This window comes from Acomys russatus, chromosome 3, assembly GCF_903995435.1.
Source record: "Acomys russatus chromosome 3, mAcoRus1.1, whole genome shotgun sequence".
In the NCBI taxonomy this organism is placed as follows: Eukaryota; Metazoa; Chordata; class Mammalia; order Rodentia; family Muridae; genus Acomys; species Acomys russatus.
The window spans coordinates 55,331,745-55,345,459 of record NC_067139.1 but is presented as its reverse complement, the minus strand read 5'-3'; the positions used below and the strand labels follow the sequence as shown (position 1 = coordinate 55,345,459).

General features: G+C 42.1%; 1 protein-coding gene across 1 annotated transcript; it reads left to right on the top strand.

Moving 5' to 3' along the window:
• The first annotated feature begins 4,220 nt into the window (after nucleotides 1–4,220).
• Pde12 (phosphodiesterase 12) lies at nucleotides 4,221–8,863 on the top strand. The gene is made up of 3 exons (XM_051140574.1): nucleotides 4,221–5,573; nucleotides 7,175–7,253; nucleotides 7,843–8,863. Exons 1-3 carry the CDS (start codon nucleotides 4,257–4,259, stop codon nucleotides 8,283–8,285), a joined length of 1,839 nt encoding a protein of 612 aa, XP_050996531.1. The 5' UTR covers nucleotides 4,221–4,256; the 3' UTR covers nucleotides 8,286–8,863.
• The last annotated feature ends 4,852 nt before the right edge of the window (nucleotides 8,864–13,715 follow it).

Sequence of the window (13,715 nt, the reverse complement as noted above, 5' to 3'; positions counted from 1 at the left end):
GAGTTCAAGGCCAGCCTGGTCTACAAAGCGAGTCCAGGACAGCCAAGGCTAACACAGAGAGACCCTGTCTTGAAAAACCAAAAAAAAAAAAAAAAAAAAAAAAAAAGAATGAAAAATTTAAAGTTGGGTGTGGTGGTGCCCGCCTTTAATACCAGCACTGGGGAGGCAGAGGCAAGAGGATCACTGTGAGTTCAAGACCAGTCTGGTCTACAAAGTGAGCTGAGGACAGCCAAGGCTAGACGGAGAAACCCTGTCTTGGAAAAAAGAGAAAGAAAGATAGAAAAAGAAAAATTTTAATTTCTTTCTTTCTCAGTACTGAAGACTGAACTTAGTGTCTTCTACCTGCTAGACAAGCATTCTACAAGCCTGACTTCTGAATTATGGGGAGAAATAACCCAATATCAAGTACTGTTCAAACTTCTGAATGCTAGCATCCAAAACTATAGTATCATTTTTTTAACCTAAAGTATTGATAGTATGTAAGCAATTTTTGTGGTTTACAGCTGATATCACCTACCAGAATAAAAGTAATTAAAAGAAACTAGTTTTCACATATAAATATGGGAGGTTTATAAATGATATATAGGTAAATATAATTCTGATTGGTAAAAGCATGTTTCTTTTGTACTGGTTTATTTATTTGTTTATTTATTGAGATAGCTCTATATATTTCATTTATTGATTGTGGTATCACTATATAGCCCAGGCTGGTCCAGAACACATGATCCTCCCAAATGGTGGGATTATAGGTGTTTGCCACCATGTCTAGCTTGGTTTTGTAGGCTTCCTTTTCTCTTAACTTAAAACTTAAAAAAAAAAAAAAAAGAGCCTGGAGAGATGGCTCAGTGGTTAAGAGTACTGACTGCTCTTCCAGAGGTCCAGAGTTCAATTCCCAGCAACCACATGGTGGCTCACAACCATCTAAATGTGATCTGATGTCGTCTTCTGGCCTGCAGGTGTACATGCAGGCAGAGCACTGTATACATAATAATAGGTAAATAAATCTTTTTTTTTTTAAAGATTCGTTTATTTATTAGGTATACAGTGTTTCGCCTGCATGTCAGAAGAGGGCATCAGATCTCATTGTAGATGGTTGTGAACCAACATGTGGTTACTGGGAATTGAACTCAGGACCTTTAGAAGAGCAGCCAGTACTCTTACCTCTGAGCCGTCTCTCTAGCGCACTAAATAAACCTTTTTTTAAAAAAAACTTTAAAAAAATTAAGTGTCTATGTTGTGGGAGGGGGCAGGGTGAATATATATATATATATATATATGCATGCACATGTGTAGAAGTCAGATGTCAACTTCCAGTGTCTTTAATTAGACATAACCACCTTGTTTTATAAGACAGGGTCTGTCACTAACCTGGAACTTGTAATTAGGCTTGGTTGGCCAGGAGCCCCAAGGCTCTACCTGTCTTTGCCTTCCCAGAGCTGGGATTACAAGCACATATCACTCTGTCTAGCATTTTCATCTTCTTGTAACCTGCTTAACCTGTTTAAATTCTATAGCCCCTCTGTTGAGACCTACTTCAGCTCCTAGCATGACTGTAGCTCCTCAGTTAACACCAGCTCTTAGCTTATCAGAAACCATTTTGACGCCAAGTTTCCATTTTGATTATAAGGTGAAATTAAGTTCAAGTTCTCAGGCTGTACGTGCCTGAAACAAGGAAGGTTCAATGCTTGCTGCTTAGAATAAAATAGTAGATGATAAATGCGTGTTCTACTTGCGTTAAAGACAAATGATGTTCTACTAGAGTTAGGCTGCAACACCCTGCTGTGCTCCTTTCTCCCCGAGAGCTGGGAAGCCCCGTGAAGAGCTCTCCTACCTTAAGTCCCCGCCAGCTTAAAATGCTGTCTAGCCACCTGGATACATTGTGCTCAGAATGAAATTGATCATTCTCCTGTTTAGCTAGTCAAAATGATGTAATGCCGCCCTCCTCCTTGCTTCCCATCTGGTTACCTGGTTACAGTTTTTCATATAAAAAGCCTGCCTTAGCTGCAAGGTAGCCCAAGCCAGCACTCGGGAGGCAGAGGCAGGCAGACTGCTGTGAGTCGAGGCCATCTTGGTCTACAAAGCGAGTCCAGGACAGCCAAGGCTACACAGAGAGACCCTGTCTCGAAAAAACAAAAAACAAAACAAAACAAAACAAAAAACCTGCCTTAGAAACAGGCAGATATATGGTCTAATACCCGACTTTGGACAGAGCCCCTGACATATCAGTTCTTGCTTAGCGTTTAAATAAACTTCCATCAATCTGAGTCTGGTATTTGGGTGTTCAGTATGTGGCTATTCCTGAACCCTAAAAATTTGGGCTCTGGAATCAAACTTAAATCCTCATTCTTTTTTTTTTTTTTTTTTTTTTGGTTTTTCGAGACAGGGTTTCTCTGTGTAGCCTTGGCCATCCTGGACTCACTTTGTAGACCAGGCTGGCTTTGAACTCACAGCGATCCACCTGCCTCTGCCTCCCGAGTGCTGGGATTAAAGGCGTGCGCCACCACGCCCGGCTGTTAAATCCTCATTCTTACATGACAAATATTATACCAACTATGCTAGCTCGCCAGCATGTAGACTTTCTTTCTCTAAAAGCCTTTAATCCCAGCACTTGGGAGGCGTGGCAGGTGGATCGCTGTGAGTTCAAGGCCAGCCTGGTCTACAACGCCGAGTCTAGAACAGTCAAGGTTACACAGAAAAACCCTGTCTCAAGGGGAAAAAAAGCGAATAAAATTATTCCTATTCACCTCACTCCCCCATATGTATGTCAAAATCAAACTACTGCTAATCTCTCAATGTCAAATTTAAATTACATAACTATAAATGGGGCTATAAGTTAATTTCATAAAAATATAGCTTCAATAGTGGCATTTGCTTACTTCTTCGAAGCTTGTGGATTTAAAACAAGCTTTCCACGAGACCTGACACTTTCCGAATACTTCTTGAAAAGTAAAAGATCATAAAAACAAAAGAAGGTCTGGGCTGGCGGAATGGTTGTGGGTAAAGATGTACGTCACAGGGTTGACAATCTGCGTTCAGGACAGTCTGAGTCTTTCGTACATGCTACTGTCGCCTAAGAAGCTCACTGTTGCAGGAATTTGTTTTGGTCTGCAAATAAACCAAGATTTAAACCTCAAATAAAGTCGTACAGGAAGGAGTTAAGCATCTTCGTTTAGAAAAAAGTTCTTTAATTCCAAGTTTTACCTGAGTCCTGTAATTTTATTTGCTAAATCTTGCAACCCTACAAAGACAAGGCCTTCCAAGCTCTTTAGTACTTAGACCCTGAAAGCTTTCGGCAACTGTTAATATACTAGGCTGTATGGCTTTAACTCAGTCTTTCTGGGTTCCACATTTCTTTCTTTCTTTCTTTTTTTAAGATGTATTTATTTATTATTATGTATACAGTGTTCTGTCTACATGTACACCTGCAGGCCAGAAGAGGGCACCAGATCACATTATAGACGGTTGGGAGCCACCATGTGGTAGCTGGGAATTGAACTCAGGACTTCTGGAAGAGCAGCCAGTGCTCTTAACCTCTGAGCCATCTCTCCACCCTCAGGTTCTATATTTCTAAGAGACCTACCTCAAAACTAATAACAACAACCCGTGAGGCCTAAATAAATCATGCGCCCTGTGTTTTGTGTCCTCCAGCGCTCACTAGATGGTAAAGAAACCCGGCAAGTGGCTCACAGCTCCTTAGCGACCTGAGGCTCGGCGCCTGCCATGCTTAGCTTTACTCAATCCGCCACACCTCGGAAAAACAGGGAACAGCGCCTCCGAACTTTGAAGAAACGACGTCACCATCCTGGTGGGGCGTGCCCTGGCTTGGGCAATGAGAAGTGACGGAAAGCCTAGTACAGCCGGCAGAAGAGCGCGTGACTCCGCCCAGCCACTTCCGGTTGCGTCAGCCTACTGTCCCACCCTCTGCCTGCACTTTCAACAAAACTCCGGGATCTGGTATTTCTCTCTGGCACTTTTAGACTACTCCTGTTGCCTTTAGCTCACGCTGAATAAAAATGCCAAGGCGCTTGGATCTTGAGCCGGGCGACTATGACAAGAATGAGCGGGTAAGTGAATTTAGCGAAAGTGCGGGTCTGAAACACCGCGCGATTTATGCTCACACCGCGGCAAATGCTCGCCGTCGACCGGAAGTCTCCGGTCTGAATGGGTCTTGGAGCCGGGAGCCGCCGCCGCTCCTCCCTGTGGGCTTAACACCGGGTGACGACTCCGGCTCTCGGATCTCGTCGGCCGCCAGGTTCATGTGGAGGTTCCCAGGTCGCGCCGTGCTTCGTGGGGTCCGGTCGGTGGTGGAGCAGCACAGCCGGGCCGAGGCAGCGACCGACGGGGCGGTTGGCGCCATGGAGCGCGCGGTGGTGCGCTGTGTGCCCTCGGAGCCCAAGCTCAGCCTGTCTTTTGCGTTGGCCGACGGCAGCCACAAGAACATGCAGCGCGACCAGAGCGAGCCCCTGGGCCGGGCCCTCAGCCGGATCGCCACCAACGCCCTCAAGGGTCACGCTAAGGTAGCGGCTGCCAAGAAGAGTAGGAAGAACCGAGCGCAGTCGAGCGGTGGCTCGGCCTGCGCGGCGACAGGAGCGGACCCGGCTGCGGCCTGCGAGCCGGTGGTGAAGCTGTACTACCGAGAGGAGGCGGTGGCTGAGGACGTGCTCAACGTGGACGCCTGGCAGGACGGCGCGGTGCTGCAGATCGGCGATGTCAAGTACAAGGTGGAGCGCAACCCGCCTGCCTTCACGGAGCTGCAGCTGCCGCGCTACATCATGGCCGGCTTCCCGGTGTGCCCTAAACTGAGCCTCGAGTTTGGCGATCCCGCCAGCTCCGTGTTCCGCTGGTACAAGGAAGTCAAACCCGGGGCGGCAGAACCTGGGGACGGCGGCCTCGCGTCTTCCTCCTCCTCCTCCTCTCGCTCTCTGCCGTCCTCGTCTTGGATCGAGACGGGCGTGGGCGAGCGCGTGTACACCCCGTGCAATGCGGACATCGGGCTGCGGCTCAAGCTTCGCTGCACGCCGGGCAATGGGCAGCGCTTCGGGCCAAGCCGCGAGCTGGAAAGCGTGTGCCCGGTGGAGGCCGGGCCTGGCACCTGCACTTTTGACCATCGGCATCTGTACACCAAGAAGGTGACGGACGACTCGTGCATCCGCACTGTCTCCTACAACATCCTGGCAGACACGTACGCCCAGACTGAGTTCTCTCGGACGGTCCTGTACCCGTACTGTGCCCCCTACGCCCTGGAGCTTGACTACCGCCAGAACCTTATCCAGAAGGAGCTCACGGCCTACAACGCAGACCTCATCTGTCTGCAAGAGGTGGACCGCGCCGTGTTCGCGGACAGCTTGCTACCGGCTCTGGAGGCCTTCGGCCTGGACGGCGTGTTTCGAATCAAGCAGCACGAAGGCCTGGCCACCTTCTACCGGAAGTCGAAGTTCAGCCTCCTTAGTCAACACGACATTTCTTTTCAAGAAGCCCTGGAGTCGGATCCGCTGCACAAAGAGCTACTAGAGAAACTGGCTTTGAACCCTCAGGCGCTGGAGAAGGTGCTCCAGAGATCGTCTGTCCTTCAGGTCAAGTAGCCCTACCTATTTTCTTCATACTCGTCCACGGTTAGGGGCCTTAGGAGTGGAGGGATGGTATTGGTACCGCTAGTCATTGAAACTACCTGGAGTGTAGTTTAGACTTAGACTTAGAGTGTAGAGTGTAGACTTTATCTTTAAAGTCTAAGCTGGGCGTGGTGGTGCACGCCTTTAATCCCAGCACTCGGGAGGCAGAGGCAGGCGGATCGCTGTGAGTTCGAGGCCAGCCTGGTCTACAAAGCGAGTCTAGGACAGCCAAGGCTACACAGAGAAACCCTGTCTCAAAAAAACCAAAAAACAAAACAAAAAAGTTTGTTTGCCGTAGTGTCTTATATGCTGTAGCCTGTTCCTTAATTCAGCACATATTAAGTAAGCACTCCTAGTTGGCTGTCCCACCCCAGGTTGCCTTGAACAGGATAGAAACGTTCTTAGTGTTTACAACCCAGGTAGATACACACGAAATTCAGTAATGATAGTAATATGTCAGGCACTATTTTAAAGCCGTTACAAGCGCTACGTGTCTCATTTTGAGACCTCTTTCATAACTACTGTTACCTAGTATGTAAAAAAAAAAATCAGTTTTTAAAAAAAGTCTGTGTTTACAGATAACCCTTCTTGTTTGATAAATGAGAAAATGTTCATACACTCTTAAGCTGCTGGTTCATAAAGTATTCTTACTTTATGGCCAGGATTCTTAGCCAGTTGACAATGCTAACATTATTATTTGGAGTGTGAACTGCTACATAGCTTAAAATTGTCTGAGTTATTTTTTGCTTCTTGTGTTTTGTTGATATTTTGAGACAGAGTCTCACTGTGTAGTTGTGCATGTCCTGGAACTGGATGTGTAGGCTAGCCTGTCCTTGAACTTACTGAAATTCATCTGCCTCTGCCTCTCAAGTGCTGGGATTAATTAAATGTGTGTGCCACCACACTCAGGCTTGTCTTTTTTTTTTTTCCCCTAAGATATTTTCATTGTGTTCAGAGCTCTTAAGTAATGGGTTGTGTTCTGTGCACTTCTGTGTAAGTTCATTTATTTGAATATACAGTTATGACATTGGTGATATGGTTTCTTTGCCACTTAAATACTGAAAAGTGTCTTGCTCTGAGGCACAATGCTGTAAATGCTAGACTGTTCAAACTTGCCTGACTCCAGGACATGTGTTTTTAAACTTGAAAGCAGTATCCAGTCCTAATAATCCAGTCAACTAAAATGTTTTTTTTTTTCATAGTGGTTCTGTATATTGGATGATTATTAAAATGTTAATTACTTATGTTAACATCCCTGAAAACTTGCAGTATCAGATTTAAAACTTGCTGTCTTTGTTTTCAAGGGACTGTGGAATAAAATAGCTAAGCCTACAATCTTAAGTACAAAACATTTTGGGAGAGTGGGGTGTTGTGGCACCTGCCTTTAATCCCAGCACTTTGGAGGAAGAGACAGGTAGATTTCTATGAGTTTCAAGGCCAGTCTAGTTTACATAGTTCCAGGACAGCCAGGACTATACAATGAGAAACTGTCACAAACAACAAAACCAAAACAGTTTTCAGGAGATGGTAGATACCAACTGAAGTCTTGGTGTTTCCTATTATAGATTTCAGTTCTTCAATCTACGAAGGACTCTTCTAAGAAGATATGTGTTGCCAATACTCATCTCTACTGGCACCCAAAAGGTAAGTAGGCTATATTTGGTTTTACAAGTGATGTAAACATTGTGACTTATCTCCGCACATGCCCCCCCCAAGTCTCTCTCTCTCTCACTCTCTCTCACACACATACACATACACCTTGTGTCTATGTGGTTTGTTTCTTTTGTTTATTGTTTTTTGATAGTTTTGGAAAACATGTTGGCCTGGAACTTGAAATCCTCCTGCCATAGCCTCCTCAGAGCTGAGGTTACAGGTGTGTACCACCATTCCATCCCTATTAGACACTTATCTTGAATGTCACTCAGATACTGTAGGTGATTATTTTAAGTGGCTAAAGCTGTTTTACAAAAATGTGTGTCTTGAGCCCAGGAAGATGGCTCAGCTGGTAAGAGTGCTTGCCACCAACCTGATGACCTGCGTTCAATCCCAGGGATCCATATGGTGAAAGAGAGTGAACTCAGATCTCCACACATTCTGCCTGTCATGCACACATGCCAAATGTAACAGTTTGTGCTTGTGTGTGTGTGTGTTAAATTCCTTCAGGTGCCATGATTTGTGAGGGCCCCTGCCCCAGGGTGTTAAGAAGTATTTACACTAATTTTGTTGTTTGTAGGTGGATACATTCGTCTTATTCAAATGGCAATATCCTTGGCTCACATTAGACATGTTTCATGTGATCTGTATCCTGGCATACCAGTTATATTTTGTGGAGACTTTAATAGTACACCGTCCTCAGGAATGTATCATTTTGTCATCAATGGCAGCATTACAGAGGATCATGAAGACTGGGCTTCCAATGGAGAAGAGGAAAAATGCACCATCTCTCTCACACACTTCTTCAAACTGAAAAGTGCTTGTGGTGAACCTGCCTACACAAATTACGTTGGTGGCTTTCACGGATGTCTAGATTACATTTTCATTGACTTCAGTGCTTTAGAGGTTGAACAGGTGATCCCATTGCCCAGTCATGAAGAAGTTACCACCCACCAGGCCTTACCTAGTGTTTCTCATCCTTCTGATCACATAGCACTAGTATGTGATTTAAAATGGAAATAGACTTTGCTACATTGTATGAACAGGAAGCTAGTTACTTTTCAGAAAATTTAATATGAAACAAAGCTTAGATAAAACCTTCAGTGAACACATCTAGACACTAAACTGTATGGTCATTCCCTACTAGATCTGTTCCACATGGCTCTGTTACAGAACCAGTTCATAATGTTTGCAGCATATAATATCTTTATCCGCTTTAATTTCCTACATTTGGAGGAAAACATTTATGACTAGCAAAAAGGAAATTGGATTATTGTGGACATTTTATAAGTTTTTTTAACCTGGTAATTAAGATTTTTAAGTACTATTTGAATAATATCATGATTTTCTTTCATAATGCATTTTACATTGAATTATGCTCATTTAATTGGGGGAGGAAGGGACATACAGGTAAAAGGTGGGGGAGACTTCACAGACACATGGAATACATTAGTCTATCACTACCTCAATTTGGTTAGAATTTATTATAATTTTGGAGCTTTCACAAAAGATTAAAATATACCATTACCCATTTTTATAGCTTCTTCATTTTTTCAGCTAGCAAGGTATTCTCCTTCTCTTCTTGCATTTTTTCAGTGAACAAATGACGGTACAAATGCATATAATTTGTGTGCTCATTTTAATAGTAGGAGGCAAGCATAATAGAGTACTCAAAGGGAGCAGCAACATAACGACCCCCTCGGCTACACTCTCACTCATGATGCTTATGAGCACATAGGGTACTTGACCATGATGTGAAAGAACACAGCACAATCATTTTATGAAAAACTTCTGATGGGGGCTTCAGAATGCAGAAGAACCATTGAGCATTTCTATGCTGAAACTGTATTCAAACTGTCTTTATCAATAGGAAGAACACAAGCAAGCATGGTGCTTTATAGCTGTGTCCTAGTTCTTGGGAGTCTGAGGCAGAACTGCTCTGAGTTCAAGGCCAGCTTGGGCTACATCGATAGGAAAAAGGGGGGGAATAGTGGGCTTTTGCCAATATCTGAAACAAACTTTTTATAAATGTAAGCATTATAGTTTGAGTAACAAAACAGTGCCACATAATTTATATATAAAAAAATTTAAAGTGAATTAAACATTTTAAGATGAGAAATGATAAGTCGTATTGATTAGTATCGTTTAGATAACTTTTACTAAATTTGCTGTTGCCATACCTTCCTGGCAATGCTTTAACTATTGCTTTTTGATGGTTAGGATGTAACATAGCTCCTGCAGTTAATTTCTGGCTTAGGTAGTAAGGGCTTCTCACCTCAAGAGGTCTAGTTTTCCAATCTTGAAGTCCTTATTTCAGAATTTTTAATCTCTAAGCCCAGTGCCATAAGAACTTTCCTCTCTTTTGAAAATGTGATTTCACCCCCTTTTTCTTCTAATTTACTTTGTGTTTTCATATTCTACTATGAGATACCCTGAAGCTAGTAAGTCTGAGAACATAAGCGTTTCACCTGCACTTTACATTGAACCTTTATTTGGATTGTTTAAAGGGTGATAATCATTAAGTGTCTTGGGATCTTGTTTTTTAAAAAAAAAAGCTGATGAAAAATTGATGTTACCAAATTGTGCCTTCCTAAATATAGTAGTGGGATAAGTGTTTATTTCTCCTCCTGAGGATCAAATTCAGGGCCACTGAGTTACACTCGCCGCCATATGCACGCCATTTTTGAGAGCATTTCAATGGCAGTTTATACAGTCAGAACTAGTTCTGGGGATCGAACCCAGAATTCTGAGCCTGTGCTACATCAAAGCTGCAACCCTTTTCTTTTCAAAATTTGGTTTTGTTTTGCTTTCAACTAAGCATATTGACAAGCTTACATGAAATCTTAAGAAATTAACAGTAATTTACTCAGCAAGAAAAGTCAACATTTTGGAAAAAAAAAGTTTGTACTGTGAGATTATTCATACCCACAAAAAATGGTGGGATTGAACTGTGTGGTATACCAAATATCCCACATCCTAAATCCTTAAATTTGCTATTTGTGGATTAAATGGTATCATCAAATGATATACAGATATTTCAGGATATTCAGATAATGAAGTGTAAAGATCTGACTCGAACATGCAGGTGTTAGGATGACTGGAGTGCAAAAATAGCACTATACAAACTATAAATACATATCAAAAGTTATTGTACTTAGAAATTAGGACAAGCTGGTTAATTAGAAGTGTCTAAAACTATCTTTGTGATTGAATTTTTCTATTACTTTTTTTTTTTTTTTTTTTTTTTTTTGGTTTTTCGAGTCAGGGTTTCTCTGTGTAGCATTGGCTGTCCTAGACTCGCTTTTGTAGTCCAGGCTGACCTCGAACTCACAGCAATCCGCCTGCCTCTGCCTCCCAAGTGCTGGGATTAAAGGTGTGCGCCACCACTCCCGGCCTTACTTTTACATTTTTTAAAGTACATTTAACTTTAATTATTAGAAGTCTAGCAACTTTGTGGTAAACCACATCTTATGTCACAAATTCTTGTTGGAGGAAAAGTAGATATTTTAGAGCATGTTATTCTATTAGAATCAACTCTTACAGCAGTGGTCCTGATAACATTAATAGTGTGTAATCCATTAGCAAGATCATCTCGACCACAGTATCTGTTCTTTAATATTCTGAATACTAAATCAGTATTGAAATTTCCAACACTTGCAGTGGGTGAAGACTTTGAGGATAAGGTGTGCTTTCATCAGAGTGGGCTGGCTTCATACTGGAGACAAGTCTTTGAGGAATGGAAGGTGGGGAAAATGCTAAAGGACACTACTTGTGGGAATAGCACCTGGAGAGAAACTGACTTTTCCTTTTTAAAGATTTATTTATTATGTATACAGTGCTGTACCTGCATGTTTGTCTGAATGACAGAAGAGGGCATTAGATCCCATTATAGATGGTTGTGAGCCACCATGTGGTTGCTGGGAATTGAACCCAGAACCTCTGGAAGAGCAGCCAGTGCTCTTAACCTCTGAGCCATCTCTCCAGACCCGAGAAACTGACTTTTTTAGATTATGTTCTCTAACTATGAGATTGAGGCAAAGGTTCTCTATAAACTAACCTAAGGCAAATCTAAAATCTCTATAGTGTAACAGAATCTAAGCTCGTAGCATTCACCATAAAGCTCAGTAGGGAAATCCTCTGAAATATGGCCAGCACCAATCTTGTAAACGCTATTCAGAGACTGAAAATCCTTTGCTCCGTGTACTAGTAGTACAATCTTGATTTCACAATTTGAAGCTTTCACTGATGAAATAAGTTCTGTGGTCCTATTTTCTAAGAAATACATGCCATTTCTAATAGAGCAGGTATTAATCAGATGAGTTTTTAGCACTATAGTATAACAGTACTGCATTCTGATTACAATATCAAAGCAGAGGCAAAACTTAGGCAAGATTAATCATTTAAATGTATACAGCCTATTTGTGTTCAATACATTCACCCTTGTGTAGCTGATTCTCAGGCATTCTCATCAATTCAGAAGGGAAGCATAACTCTATTAGTCCCCACTCCTACCTCAGCCATTTTAGATATACCATAGCTAGCTTTATTCACTCGATTTGTTTTTCCAGTTCATCTGTTACAGTATGTACCAATACTTTTTTTTCCCTACAGCTGGATATTTTCTACTGCATGGATAATGCATCCTGCTTATCTGAACATTTAGATTGTTTCTTTTTGCTATTGTGACTAGTAGTATGGATATTTGTGCTCAAGTTTTTGGTTGAGCAATTTTTTTTTGGTAGTAGTGGGGAATCAACCCCTGAACTGGTGTATGTTAGGCAAATATTCTACCACTGAGCTATACACCCAGCACAGAACATCTGTTTTCAGTTCTCTAGAGTTTATACTTGAGAGTAAATTGCTGGGTCATTTCTCTTTAGCTTTCTGCAGAACTGCCATACTTTCCTGCCATGGCTACACTATCTTGTACATGTCTTCACTGTTACACACAGGTCTAGTTTTCCATCCATCCTCACAAACACAAAATAGCCATCCTAATTAATATGAAGTGATACTCTGGTGACACATTTTTAACTGTGGAATTAAGTTGTTGCAGCCACAGTATGCTTATTTTAAAGTTTACCAAACTTTTTCCCAAAGTCCCCCTTCAGCAGCTGCTACTTATTTTTAGGAGAGGTTTTACTGCTTCCTTTAAAGAAATTCAACCTTGAATGTAAACAAAAAATTCTGGTTAAAGCCTAAGATGTGCACAAAAGGCCATGTTTTTTAAAAAACCAGTAATTTCAGAGAATTTACTTTTAAATGGGTCTACTTTAAATCCCATTTTAGGTACAGACTAGCAGGTGGCAAGAATGTCTAAATACTAATTACTACGGAAATTAGATGGATATAATTAAGTATACTATAAATTATGTATAATCATAAAAAGGTTTATTATAGAAGTTTTAAATCTCTAAATTCAAGGTAGCTTAAAATATAAGCCAATAAATAAAGCTGGCACTTACCCTGTTAAATAAGGGGTGGGGAAGATCATTTCACCACCTTTAGTGTATTAACATACCGATGCTAAAACTTAATTTATATAGTAACTATAATTGTTACATAGAAATACAGTATATTTTGACAGAGAAGCTGTCAAAGCTGGGTATGGTGGCTCATAGCTAAATCCTAGCACTTGGGAAGTGGAAGCAAATCAATCAGTTCAGTGTCATCCACAGCTACTTAGTGAGCTGGAGGCCAACTGGACTAGAGACTGTCCCAGAGCAATTCAAGAACTGAGTTCATGGTGGTGTTACAGATTCCCTAAAACAAACTTCTGATGGAGTTGTGTACTTTTTAAAAAAGATTTATTATGTATACAATGTTCTGCCCGTATATATGCCTGCACACCAGAAGAGGGCACCGAATCTCATTATAGATGGTTATGAGCCTCCATGTGGGTGCTTGGAATTGACTAAAGGGACCTCTGGAAGAGCAGCCAGTGCTCTTAACCTCTGAGCCATCTCTCCAGCCAAAAGGTACTTTTAAAGAATAGAGTTACATAGCCAGGAGGTGGTGGCTCGCACTTTTAATCCCAGCACTTTTGAGGCAGAGGCAGGAGGATCTTTGTTAGTTCAAGGCCAACCTGGTCAGCCAGGGCTAACAGAGAAACCCTGTCTAGAAAAAACCAAACAAAATAAAGAATGGAATTTCATCACCCTTTCATGTTTTGTTTTGTTTTTTCCATCCTAACCTTCCCATTATCGTAAGTATTTTTGAGACAGGGTTTCTCTGTGTAGCCTTGGCTGTCCTAGACTCACTCACTTTGTAGACCAGGCTGGCCTCGAACTCACAGTGATCCGCCTGCTTCTGCCTCCTGACTGCTGGGATTAAAGGCGTGTGCCACCACACCTGGCGTAAACTGGTATTTTTGTTCTTTTTAATCTTAAAGAGCTTTTGGTATTTGAGTGTCAAACTGACAAAGTATGACACCTAAAAGAAACCCTGTACTTA